Source organism: Corvus brachyrhynchos, unplaced genomic scaffold (assembly GCF_000691975.1).
Source record: "Corvus brachyrhynchos isolate BGI_N302 unplaced genomic scaffold, ASM69197v1 scaffold26, whole genome shotgun sequence".
Taxonomy (NCBI): domain Eukaryota; kingdom Metazoa; phylum Chordata; class Aves; order Passeriformes; family Corvidae; genus Corvus; species Corvus brachyrhynchos.
Window position 1 is genome coordinate 2468760 of NW_008239324.1, and position 14184 is coordinate 2482943.

Here is a 14184-nt window from a genome sequence, read left to right on the forward strand (position 1 = left end):
TACAGAGAAAATTTTAGGCAGTTTTGTCTTAAAATTAGTCTTTAAATTGTCTTTAAAACAAACACATTAAGTTTTAATGATCCATAGTAGGGGGAATAACAAATTGCTATTGCAGAACTTTGAAATTAAGCAGTGTCTCCCCCATATAATTCTTTAACTTCTTTAATTGTGCTTTATCAGGGACATGAAATCCCTGCCTGCTAAGAAGAATGCAGCACTTGGCAATGCTTAACTTCAAACAAGGGATAGAAGACTGGAAATCAAAGTGGTAAAGGAATTTGGAAAAGAAGAGAAATGTCCTTTATCTGGAATAAAGATATCCACAGACCTTCCCAATGACATATCAGGCTCTTTTCAATCCCTTTCCAGCTCCTACAGTAATCTTACAATTCCCCTGTGTTCATGGTAAGCACAGTCTCATTTCAACACTACATCAGCCTGATCTTTCCAACAAGTGAAAAGCAGTTTTCTGTGTTGAAGCCTTTGGAAAGCAGGTAAGTATGTACTCCTCATCCACGTGGGATGATAGTTTATAAAGAGGTCCCATTGCCAAGAGTTGTCAGCATCCTCTCTGTGGTCCTGAAACAAATTCCTACAAAATGCTGCTGCACCTTTGCAGATGCTGTCACAGTTACACAGTACAGCCCCTGAGATGTACAAATCAAGGCCATTTTAGGGGACTGCTCCTACACTTTTTATTAAATAATTTACAGCATACATGAAGGTCTAAGAAACCTTTTAAAATCACCCCATGGCCATACCAGGTTAATTTGAAGGAAAAAGGTAGAAAATGCCTTCCCAGATACTGCTGATCTTTGAAAATTCTGCATCATCTGAAATCCTGATTCAGAAGTAAACCACTCTTCTGGCACTGAAGGAGATGCTGCTCCTTATCAATTATCTTGGAGACAGAAATCAATTTTTAAAGGGCAAATGAAAGGATTAGCTGTCCATTATTTTGTCTGTGCCATACACTGAGGGATTAATGTTCTGCAGAAAGCAAGGAAATGGTTTGTAGCTGCCACAGAGGAGGACAGATGAACTAAGGAGAGAAAAGAAGTTCTCAACACTGATTCAGAAACTCTCACAGATCAAAACATCTTGCACCACATTTCATTAGCTTCCTTTCCTTACTGTAGGAGGAGGGCACAGTATTTTCACTACTTTTTAGCAGCAAGTGACCTAGAATTCTGAAAACTGAGTAAGTGGCAGAGAAATGCAGAAGGAAGACTTGATTTTTTTTTTTCTAACTATAGGACAAGGTTAAGGAAGGGAAAAATCTCAAATCAGGAGTTTATCTGCATTAGATACTCTGGGTTTTGGAGTTTAAATAAGAAAACCTAAACCCATGGGGTGAGACCCAAGCATTTTCCTACTATGCATCACCAAAGGACAATATTAAAATATCTGCAGTTGCTTGTGAAAATCCATCCTCAGGTTTTCTCAACGTGTGTACTTTAAAAAACAGTCACCACTTTTCAGGAACACTCACAGCAGCTTTAGCAGTTAAAACTAGGAAGGAACAAAGGCAGGAAGGGCAAGGGGTCACGTTTTATCAGAATTTGACTAAGCTCCAGCTTAATGTGGGTTGTGCCTGCTGTTTGAACAGTATGGAAAAAACACCATGACCAAAAATTCAGAATCTTCAGCAACCTGAAAACAGTCCTTGGAACATAACTCTTGCGTACTTCCCTGGGATGGCTCCACTCAAACCGAGCCCAAGAGGAGCAGGGGGAAGGCAAGTCCTGCTGCAACCATGGGCAGAAGTGATCGCTCCAAAACCAGAGCCGGCTTCCACCCAATTTAAAAAAGGAAGGGGAGGAATCCTGATTTTTTTCAGTCTTAAAGTGAGACAAACAAAATGATCCATCCACACTGCTGTAATTAATGAGTAGGATGGTAACTGCTTTATTTCCAAGTGGGAAGTAAATAAAGATGTGATACAGAACCAACATATTCCAGACACGTCACCTCGAGCTCACCCCAGCTGGGAAAGGAAGCCTGGAAATGAATGAAAATCCATGTTCCTCTCATCTGACAGTGCTACCAGTCAGTCAGTGTTCTCATTACATTTGCATAAGCACTTGCTTTTAATGAAATTCCTGCACACTGAATGGAAGAATCTTGCTAATTACACATACTATGTTACAAGACTATTTAGTTCACTACTTATATGCTGCTGAAAGCTCTTCCTTATTTTTATGATGTTCCAATATCAAAAATAACATTGTAAAGGATATTTTACCAAAGTGCTGCTTCTGAAAATTATCTCTCACTTTTATCCCCCTTAAATAACTGCAAATTTTCATAAGTAATTTTTGAACCATGAGAAGAAAGAAGCAATCCTATCCCACTTACAGACCACCAGGGAAAGGAGGCAGTGGCTATACTCAAGGACAGAGCACCACCAGCAGATCTTGCAAAGAATCCTAAAGTCAGTTTGGGCTCTGTTAAATATTTCCAACCATCCACATTGAGAAGAAAAAACCTGACTGTGTACAGACATCATCCAATTCTCTACACACCTACGTGGTGCCAATAGGTGTATTGCAAATTATGAACTCTTGTAGAAGGAAAGTCTGAGCCACCAAGGTCTTGAGCATGTATTTAAGACTTCCTGCTTTTTATGGAGTAGACCAGCATTGGATCACTGAGTGAAGGATTCACATTCCCGTCTTCCACTTTCATATTTATTAAATCTGTTTTTAACTTGATCGATATTTTAAAAACAGGATACAATGCACACTCAATCTACAGCCTTTGGAAAAAAAATCTACATCCTGCAAAAACCCTGCAGTCTGATGTACAGCATTTTCTATCTTTGGGTTCACTTAAATTCACTTATGCACATGACTCTAAAGACAGGCTGACAAAACATTTATTAATTGAAAAATCTCAGTTACAGCAGCACTTCAAGTATGAGGATTATTTTCTACATCACCCTGTTCACATTTCATGTGAACTACTGCTACTATTCTGTCTCACTTCATTTATTTTATTACTTGTTTATACAGCACAGCTTAACAGGAGTCTCAGTGTTTATTTTTTTGCTAGTGTGAAGATCTCAGCACATCCCCAGTCTTTGAAAAGCTGCGTCATGGTTAAGAATAACAATTTTGAAAGACTCTGTGCTCTGAGTTATTTTGGAGTAAGTTACTGTCAAAGTAAACAATATTAAACAAGTCCAGTCCTTTAATCCAATTCAAGCCAGAATTATGGCAGCTCACATGAATTAATATGTTTACATACTGGTGTAAGTACATCCTCAGACATTCACACTGGAGTAAAACCTGTAACTCAGACAGTCTCTGGGTGCCTGGGATGATGCTCGACCCTGTGCTCTGGCAGTGAGGCCTGAGGCACACATGGAAATTTGTGCAGATGACACAGGTGTGCACTGCTGCACGTACCCCATAACCAACACCATCCCATGGCTGAACTCACAGTACACAGAGTTCCCTCTGTCCACAGAGAAAATGAACATAATGGAGTTCTGCACTTACTTAAAAACAGCTGCAAAAGCCCACAGCTCATTACAAAGTATGCAATATTGGCATGTAACTATTAAAAAAATCGCTGTGAATTTTGGTTTGAGACTGCTAGAAATGATGCTCTCTGCTCCAACCCACTGCTCTAAACCATTTTGCAAATACATTCCTCCTTTCCACAAATGTCTTAGCCCAACACTTTTAGACCTCTGCCAATGATATAGACATCCATTGTTGATGTGATATTGCAGCTTTGACAGTGCCAGTATTTGCCTTCACTGCAACTACAAAAAGTGTGTGTGCAGTGGAGTCTGAGGGTACAGATATCCCTCATGACTGACTTTTTGAAGTTGCTGGTTCGAGGGGAGCTAATCACCTTTTATTTGCTTCAGAAACTTGCTGAGGAAATAAATTCACTTTTCAATTATAAATCCATCACCTCATAGCAACTGCACAATGTTTAAGACGAAGAATCTGTCTCTCTATGTCCATCCCAGTAACTGTCACTAAGCTGATAGAGAGAGATTGTCCACCTGTGATAACCTCTATGGCATCACTAATGCCTTATTCTTGAGTAAATTATGCACAACTGAGCAAGTGGAATTGCTAAACTAGTCAAACACACAAGTACTAAGTAGTTACAGTACTTAGCATAAGGTTTTCACAGACTTAAAAAAAGCATATTATTTATTTTGAGTGAAGGATGGAAGCTTAAAGCAATTGCGATTTTTTTCTGCTATTTCTCAATCAGCCCATGAAATAATACCCTCACATTTTCCAGAGGGTCAATCTGCTTTCACTTGGTATTCATTTGGTATTTATTTATAAAACAGCATCTCAATGAAATTATTACAATTTCCCAGATTCAATCTTACTTCAAAGAAGAATACTGGACAATGAAATACTCTGTCTCAGTATTGGGCAAGCAGAAACATTTGCTAACTGCATTTTGAAGAGAAGTCCCTTTATGGCTATTTTCTCTCTTTTCCACGTAGGTACAACTGCTCAGGTGCCACAGTCACTGTCACAAACCCCCAAGAAGGAGCCACCCCACACAGATCTCTGAGGGCACCAAAACTGGGGATAACTGGACAGACCCTGGAGCTGAATGTTGGAACATGTAACAGGGACACTGCACCCTCTTCTGGCTACAGCACCCCTGGGCTGAGCTGGGGCCTTCCAAACCCCAGGAGCACCATCCCCAGGCAGCAGCTGCCATCATCCCAGCGATCCCTGATCCCCAGTCTCCGCAGGAACACTCACAACCTGTGCCCTGTCTGATCAGCAGGTTCATGCTGAGTTAAATTTCTAAGTTCTGACTGGGCAGTGGCAGAGCAGAAAGGCAAAGTCTGATATCTCAGCTGCCCTCTCCATGTGCCTCCTCCATCAGCTCCAGACAAAGTCACCTCTGCTGCCTCCCCTGCCCTGTGCCAGCACAGCCCTTACACCACACACCCTACACTCAGAGCAACTGGGGCAACTGGAGTTTTATCACTATTCCACTTGAATCCTGAAACGCCTCGGGGATGCCACCAAGCAAAGACACAAATCCATCACACTGCGGCAGGTGTGGGTGCTGCAGTCAGCAGGTGGCACCACGGACCCACCTGCAGCACCCAGGCTGGGGCCTTCCCAGCTTCCCAAACTCCACTTTGTGGAAGCTCAGCCTGCATCAACCAGTGAAACGGGTTTGCAGTCACTGCTGAGGAATCATGAGCTAGTACCTTCTGAAGAACAGAATCAGGCTGGAAATATTTCAAGTAAATCAGCTAAAAATAGCAAGTGAGAGAGAGGGGACCACTTCTTTACACAGTTCTTTCCCTTTCAAAGACCTCTTGCAAAACATTAATAAACTTCTACCATTTCCCCAGCCTCCAGAAGGCTTGAAAACACTAAGGGAGCATCAGCAGCAACAGCCTCTCTGATCTGTCTGCTTCCTATAACCAATTTAAAGGATGTTTTTCTTCAGTTTCATTTGATTATAGCTAGTTTAGACACCACTTTGAACAACACAGAAGACTTCTTCATACAGAAATTAAAGTCTCTTTACAACCATAACTTGCAAGAAAATTATATAATGAATTTACATCTACTGTTCTATTTTTGTGTCCTTTTATACAGGTCACTGTCATAAATCAGTCTTGATCTTCTAATAAAGACATGCTAATTTCCTTCACTTGTCAACAAGCCTTGAAACATCTGACCACAAAGTCTTTTTAAAATTTAATTTATGAAAAAAGAATAATTCAATTTACAGTTATATGCAAGAAAAAAGTCACTGGAGGAACCAAAGCTTGCCAGTTATGACTGGAGAAGAAGGTGACTAAACAAAAAATTCAGTGTAAGGTAACATTTTGAATGGTTACCACATGTAGTAAGGTGAATTCCACAACCAGAGCCAAGAGATAACAAATGAAGTAATTGGAAGCAAATTCAAAACAAACAGAAGGAGATCAGCCATGCAGTGTGGTGAGGTGGCTGTGGGATGTAGAGCACCCATAGTGTCTTTCCTATGGCAAAAGCCTACGTGGGTGTCATCAGCTATAAATGCTTGGAACAGAAATGCACGAAATTTCTCATCTCTGGTTTAGGAATTCCCTAAGCTGCAAATCTTTGGAGACAGGATTTGATCATGAAGAAATATTCCTGTACATACATACATTCCCCCATAGAACCATGGAATCATTTAGGTTGGAAAAGACCCATAATGAGCACTCAACATGGAGCCTTGGGCACGAGGAGGGGTGGGGGCAGCAGTATCCTGCACTTGGGGAAATTGCAGAGTGCAGGGGAAGAACCACAACTCCCTGTGTGACCAAGGTGCTTCTCCTGTCCAGGGACACTCAAGACCCACATGGTGGCCCCAAGGCCTTAGGCTTGGCATTTAGAGGGAAAAGTGGAGTGGATGGACCTTCAGTAACAGCCATACTGGGTCACAAAAAGTGAAATGAGCAACAGATACATGGCACAGACCTCACAGGCTCTGGAGTGCAGGAGCAAGGGGCCAGGGAAGAGGCAGATGACTGGATGGCAAGTTATTTTCTATGGTTAGAGCTGCAGCCAGTTACCTTTTAAACTCATCATGATAAAATTCAGATTTGCACGTCACCATCTCACTGGCTTGGCTGTCGTCACGACTCCTGACCCCACCAAATACATAAAGCTCGGAGGCAACTCCACAGGCCACTGCCCCAAATCTGAAAATCCAAATGAGGAAAAAATATTAATGCAATGTATCAAAACCCTTTTGCATACCCTTCTGAACTTTCTTTGCCTTTTATTCATTTATTTATACACACAGATGCCTTAAATATTCAACAAGATGAGATGAGTCATGGATATGAATTGTAAGCACCTAAAGAAAGAAAAAACCAGCAAAAATATTTATCTCTAAAAAATATTTTGAAGCTCCAATTGTAATATAATTTCTAGTTTTCATTTTGCATCAGGAAACTATTGCTTGTAACATCAGGACTGTATTTCTACAAAATTTGTATTTGTTGCTTGGATGCTTATCTTTACTCAGCCACATGTTAACTACAGGCCACCATGACTCAGAAAGACCTGGTGAGATTCATAGGCCATCTTCACAGATCCATCAGAAAAAGGACACTTTCCTCTCATCAGAGGGTTGGAAAAGCAATCTAGTTCCCCCCTTCCATTTTCCCTCACCTCCTCTCTTTGAGAGGACAGATTGCTGTCCACTGCTGAGTCCTGGGGTCGTAACACTCCACAGATTCAAAGAGTTTTCCATAGGAGCCTCCACCCATTGCATAGATTTTCTTCTTCATAGCTGCATAGCAGCCAATCTTATGGAAAAAAAGAAAAATATATCTAAAATGACACACAAATGCACAGTACTGAGAGCTCAAAGCTGTCTATACACACCCACAGAGGCATTTGGGTTGCCTCTACTACAGGTCAAACAATGCCAGGCATAAAAATATTTAGCCACAGTTTTGTTTTAGTGTATAAATAGAGAAGCTGCTCACTCTCATTTAATTTTGAGACTATTTACTACAGCTTCTACTTGAAGCAAAAGGTTAAAGTATATATTTATATATATATATATACATACATATATCTGCATTGACTGTTTAACAAGAAGTAACACAATAATATAGGATGTGGTTTTTACCTTTCTAACCATGGTCAAGTCTGGCTGCTTGGTCCAGGTCCGGTTATAAATGTCATAGCTCTCCATAGAGATCAGCTCCCTTTCACCATCCTCACCTCCCAGAATATACAGAATCCCATCAATCTCTACCACACCAAAATTATGTCGTGCCTAAGGGATATCAATAAAGTCAACATTGAAAAACATAACTGCCATTGTGAATAAATGAATATAATCTTATTTTTCAAAATATCTGTCTGCAAAGTGCTATTGGTATTATGCCTGGCTTTTGGTTTGTTTTGGGGTTTTTTTTAATGGTGAAGTCCTAAACGCCAGCACAAGATTATTAATTTAATCAACTAAACAAAACAAAGGGTACTAAAAGGAGGGAAAAAAAAAAAAAAAGCAGAGCAGCAGAAGCCAAAGAGACCACACAGAAATCTAAGAACAGAGCTTGGCCATATTTCAGTTCCCATAGTGGTGGTCTCCACAGTGAAGCTATTGCTTTCAGGTCTCTATAGCAGCAAATCCTGGACCCATTCTCTGTGCAAAGGCAGCTCTCCTGTTTTGTATGTATGAGCCCAGCTACTCCTCAATCTCACAGCAAACATATCACAAGCAGGAAACTTAATGCATCATAACTAAAATTGAAGCCAAATCGATATGCCTTTGTCAACCAGAGATTGCAAAGAGCAAAATCCTGTGGTTAAACAACTTTTTAATAAACACCCTGTGCTGATTTACAAAGATAAAAACACAGGTGTATTAAGGATATATGTTTACAAATAACAAACTGTTACTTTTTGATGGAATGTAATTATGAAGAAGGAAGCATTAACTCAAACCAAACCTAAATATGTCTGTGCAAGCCAAGTTCTGTATGTTGGCCAGTCCTCTGTCCATCTTTTCTGCACAGTCCGATCTCTTTGTCCATCTCAGAGGTCTCTTGTTTTAGAAGGCCAGTATACGCAGAACATTAAGTATACTATAGGACTGATTCATTATGAAATTCCTGAAATTTTGTAGTTCATCTTACAGTTAGCTCTTCACCAATTGCTTAGTTTTTCCAGATCCAGCAGTCAGCATCAGACCACAAGAACAACAGGATATAAACAGAAGTCAGTCTGCAGCATGATTTTGAATGTGTAAGATGCAAGCGACTGGAGATTCAGAATAAAATTTTGCAGAAGAAAAGGAACATTTTGCCAAAGTAAAAACTTAAATCCCAACAGTTAGATAGAGATCTTGCCTCATGCATTGGTGGTAAGGAACTCCATGAATTGGTGTCTGGATCATATTTCTCTCCAGAGCTTAGCGTTCCCTTGTTTTCATCCTGACCACCAAGCACAAATAAAAATCCTTCTGTAAAAGAAAATGTAAAATGATCTTAAGAACAGGACTCTCAAGAAGAGGATTCACACCTGCACACTGAGCAAAACAATGTGACTGGTGAGCTGTATTCTGGAATTCACCAAGAGATTCAGACCAGTCACTTCTCTGGACTGGAGAAGGTAAAGCACATACTTACATCTGACTCAAGTTATCCCTGCAGATACCCTTCAACATATTCAGTGATGCAGCAACTAGAATTTACTTAAAACATGAAATACTCCTGGAGAGACAGATGTAGCAGATTCCCACAAAATGTTGCAGGAATAGTGATTTTAAGACACTCAGATGACAGGGATTTTCACAGAATCAAGTACAGTTTTGGGCAGACAAAGGGGAAGCATGAAATAACCCCAGTGCAGTCAGTCTTGAAGAAAATATATTATTATGAGCTGTATCTCAGATTTTGAGGCACTGGCAAGTTTTCATAACATTGACTTTACAAAGACAAAGTTCCCCTTTACCTGCTGACAATACTCCATGATTGATCCTTGGAATACTCATAGGAGCAAGTTCAATCCAGAGCTGTCTATTGGGATCATAAAGAGGACACATACACCGCATCACTGAGGTTGGTTTCCGTGATCTGAACACAGGGTGGGGAGGGAACAAACAAAAACAGAAACACAAAGACAGAGTTTTACAAGTTCACTGTTAACACCTCGTGTCCAAAGCTTGCTCATTCTTGCTTTCATGTATATTCTTCATGTGGCATTTCCCCGGTAAGGAGACGGCCCCCAAACCAAACACATACATTGAGTTTGTACAGACTTGGAGACATAAAAAGCTGATTCACTTCATTCCTACTGTATCTATCTGTAACCTTGTTTATGAACTGTGAGCAAGCTAAGAAGAACTGATAGAGAGTATTAGTAATGTCTGAGTAAAGTGATTCACAAACTGACATGCAAAATGTTATCTGAGTGGTTTACTACACTTCTATTAAGAGCTAACATCTAAATGCTAAATTTATTAAACTGGACAGAGCCCTCCCATCTGCTGCAGGGGGTACTCAAGAAAAGAAAGGGATTATTGTTTAGAACAGGAATTTTCCCCTTATCTCAGATGCACCAATAACTTTTTTGGAACCACAGCTATTATAAACAGAACAGTTTAAAGCACACATTCATTGCTTCTAGGTTTTGTTACAGATGCCTTTCAGATCATCAGAAAGGTGTTTCTCCAATGTTCTGTGCTGAAGTCTATTCAGTTTAAAAAAAAACAACGACCAGTTACTGAACAAACAACCCTACTCTAAGTTCATTATGGTTGTATGTCAGAAACAAAGTAACTGGTTTTTGCTGAATCATTCCCAAAGGTATTTTATGTGTGTCTGACCAACCTAAACCAAACTCAAATGACAGAGTGATAAGCAATAGGTGCACATATTCTGTCCACACTGTGTTTTCAGACTGCCATGAGTGCTGGCCCTGGGACCAGTGATGCCACTGCGCACTTACACTCGCTCTTCCCCCCCAACAGTCACGATGCACTCGGAGTAGCCCCGGGGCTTGAAGGAGGCCAGCATGGCCTCTCCCTGCTGCGGGGGTGTCAGGGGGATGTTGTTGCACTCCTTGACGATCTCGCGGACCAGCGGCTCGCTCATCATCTGCTCGCGCAGATACGCCGCGTCCAGGCCCGACACCCACACTGCCGACATGACATCCTTCATGTGGACCTGGGGGAGGCAGCAGTGACACAAAATCACCCTCAGCACTGAAGCACTCAGACATGCAGACGCTTCTGTGTTTAGCAAACACTTGAGAGTTTTGGTACTGGCAAGTAATGAACTATACAACACAGTGTTAGCAAGAGAATGCATCAAGTCCTCCAAGTTTCCCTATAAACGTGCTACTTGCTTTCTCACCACATAAACCGGAACGTATCATCAAATGTCAAAATGGTGCTTTTTTTCTTAATGCCCATTAAATAATAAAGGCAGCAGATGAGATATATCATCAACACAGCTTTCACCCTTTTACCACAATCCCATGGTCTGCATTTCAGGCAAAACTCAACGAATTCTGTAAGTGAAAGATTAGTCCTGAAAGAAACAGATCTATTTCAAGTTCCCACTGATTAGAATAAACACTCTGATCTGCACCACATTCAAAATACAAACATTTGGATGTCCTGACCTTTCTGGATTCTGAATCATGAGAAATCCACCTTATCACCGCTTCAAAGACGTATCTTTCGTTTCCAACATTGAGCTTTTCCATCGACAGCACTTCTTTCAGTTTTTGAGGAGTCAGTTCCAAGAATTCCTCTGTGCTGCTGACATCTCGAAAGTGAGTTTCCAGATACTCTGAGGCAAGGTAGTGAACATGATGCAAACAATAGTGCAGTGCAAAGTCCCGAATACCAATACAGTTCTCAGCAGCTATGCAACCTTCTAAAAACTCACAGCAGAGAGTTTTTAAGTCTGTAAGCAGCAGGAGATCAGCTGCCTGTACCACATCTTGGATAGTTTCTTCATTTAGCCTGATCTGCAAGAATTAATTTAGAAGTTATAGCTACTATCACTCATTAGTTCCATGACATGCCCGCACTCATTACACTCATTCTCAGTGGCTGAAAAATGGACTATTACTGCCCATGTAAAAATTAGGAGAAACTGATATGACTGCTAACCATTTATTAATTAACACAGGGATGGAAAGGCATTTGCTTGACAGAAGGTGAGGAGCAGAAATTTTGCTCCTGAAGTAACCAACCATAAAATTGCTCATCTCATCCAGGAACCTAAAATGAGTTTTCCTGTAATAAATAAATAATTTTTTAAAACACACATGCAGGAACGAATTTCAAGCCATATCTGCCTTTTCTTTTTCTGCTGAAAGTTAAACTCGTTCAGCAATCTCAATCTGGTTCCAAATAAACCGGACACACGAACTTTAATTCCTGCTAAGGCTCCTAGCAGGCAGATCTGACAAGAGGCCAGAGAGGTGGGCACAAGGGGCAGGGAGGGAGAGTGCCTGGTGTACTGTAACACTCAGTGATGGGGTCTCCATCTCCGTGGCTACCAAACCAGTCCTCTGTCACAGCTGACAAACACTGCCTGTTTTAAAGCAGGTTACTGAGGGCAGCCACCAATTTTAATACAAGTATTTGACATTAACTCTAAATTTTGAAGTCCTCCCCTGCTGCGCAAGAAGAGCAGAGACAATTCCTGCAGAGCCTACTGCCTCTCCTTCACATTCACAGCCCCACTCTGCAGAAGTTTTATCACAAAGCTTTAAACACCTTTCAGGATAGCATTGTTAAAACCCAAGTTATTTTGCCAAATAGTCCAGTCGAGGTTTATGGTTTTTTTAATACCATACCTGCCCACTGAAGATGTAATCTAGTATCTCTTTCATGATATCAACAGATATTCCTTCGAGTTCAATCTTGTACGTTGAGCCATCGTCCTTTGGAGGATTGTAATTCAATTTTGTTCTAAGAGAAGAGAAAATAAAGTGATCAAAGTTCAAAATCTGGGCATTGCTCGCTCTGTTTCTGAAGAAATAAACACTAGCTAAGTGAGCTATGTAGCTCACTTGAGCTACAACAGAGATGTTAAAACCTTCCAATGTGATGGGAAAACTGTCTCTTGAATTAGTAGGTATGGCCTCTGGTACTGCTCATCACATTTCCAAACTGAACAAATATGTCAGCCTTGCAAACTACCCCGGCCATCAAAGAGCCAAAGTATTTTTTATCCCAGCTCATTCATCACAAGCATTCAAAAACTTCACTCAGTCCTTCCAACAGAACAGCAGCTCTGCCGACAGATGAAACACAAGAATTTGCTTTGATGAAGGTGGAAAAAAACCCAAAGCAAAACAAAACCAAAATTTTTTTTACCAAGAAAGAAATAATTAGAGTTAAGCAGATCAGAATATTCACTGGCAGCACAAACATTGGAATTGCATTACCATTTTGTGTAGCTTATGACATTATCAGCCTAGTGCTATGCCTGGCTGTAACCAAGCCATGCACTTACAGTCCAGGAAACAGCCCCATGTGCTGCTCAGACGAGCTTTAAATTCTCATCTACATCAGTGGACACTTCACTTATGAGCAATTTCTTTAAACATACCAGGAGCACAGTGATGTGCCTGTGAATAGAATGATGGGGGCTAGGGGAAAAGGTGAGGAAGTAATAGCACAGCAGACACTTTGCCTTCCACCAGCTGTCAGTGCCAACACTTCCTCCAGGAGCAACTGTGGTGCTCAAGTTGAACACAACTTCAAGTGTTCAAAAGGGAGCAGCACCCATCAGTCTGGTGCAAATGGTCATGAGAGCTAATAAAACATAATTTTGAACATATTTTCCCACATTTTGGTCAATGAAGAATACATTACATAAAGACAAGAAAGTTTATTTCACTACCTCTCTGTATATATAGTGACCTACATCTGTACCACAGCGCACTAAAATAAAAGCTTTTAAAACTTTTTAACATTCGTTTGAATATATCCTCAGATAGAATCAGTTTCTTAATGTGAAAAGCTGTGGCTTTGCTAAGCTGAAACTGTCCAGTCTGTCACAGCTTCCTGCTATCCACACTCATGCTAAGCAAATACATAAATAGGTCTTAGCTAAGGGCAGATTCTGCCTCACTTACTCATATCGGAATAAATTAGTTTCTCACAAAATAAGCTGTAACTCACATCAAATAAAACCTTAGCCTGTAAGGAGCTATTTTTAAGTGTGAATAAGGGCAGTAATTTTAGTCCTTTAGTTCATCATACTTGTGGTCCTGTCTTCACATCCCTTTTCTACTCTGCAGAACACCCAGACACAGCAGTGCTCAGGTGCCCATGTACCACTGCACCAGGGCTGCAGCTGCTTCACCCTGTCTGTACAGCACCTGGCACGAGTTACAATACAAATAACAACAACAGTGTGGCATGGATTAGGAAATTGTTTATTTCCTAACACTTGGAAGTAGATTAGGAAAATTATGTGACTCCCATTAAGGCGCATGCTGCAATAGCAGGCACTGATTTACAGCTTGACAGCTGAAAACTCCTAACCCAAACATACATTTCCAGCAGAATGTACAATGTGTACCTCAACTCCAGCCATCCTTGCCCATGTGCAACGTGCATTTTTCATGTCTACAAGCTCCAAACGAGCCACAGAGCATACACACACAGGGCAACGTGCCTTTTCAATTCTAACAGAGCAAAGGCTTCTTT

At 40.8% G+C, this 14184-nt stretch overlaps 1 protein-coding gene across 1 annotated transcript in view; it reads right to left on the bottom strand.

Moving 5' to 3' along the window:
- The window catches only part of GAN (gigaxonin), a 28720-nt gene extending 15109 nt beyond the window's left edge, over nt 1-13611 (bottom strand). The window contains exons 1-9 of the mRNA XM_017740784.1: nt 13608-13611; nt 12321-12541; nt 11133-11483; nt 10455-10672; nt 9459-9580; nt 8855-8967; nt 7627-7776; nt 7161-7297; nt 6557-6685 (exon numbers count right to left, since the gene is read on the bottom strand). Of these exons, the coding sequence (XP_017596273.1) occupies nt 6557-6685; nt 7161-7297; nt 7627-7776; nt 8855-8967; nt 9459-9580; nt 10455-10672; nt 11133-11483; nt 12321-12541; nt 13608-13611 (1445 nt within the window). The remainder of the gene's footprint in view (nt 1-6556; nt 6686-7160; nt 7298-7626; nt 7777-8854; nt 8968-9458; nt 9581-10454; nt 10673-11132; nt 11484-12320; nt 12542-13607) is intronic.
- Nucleotides 13612-14184: the final 573 nt, after the last annotated feature.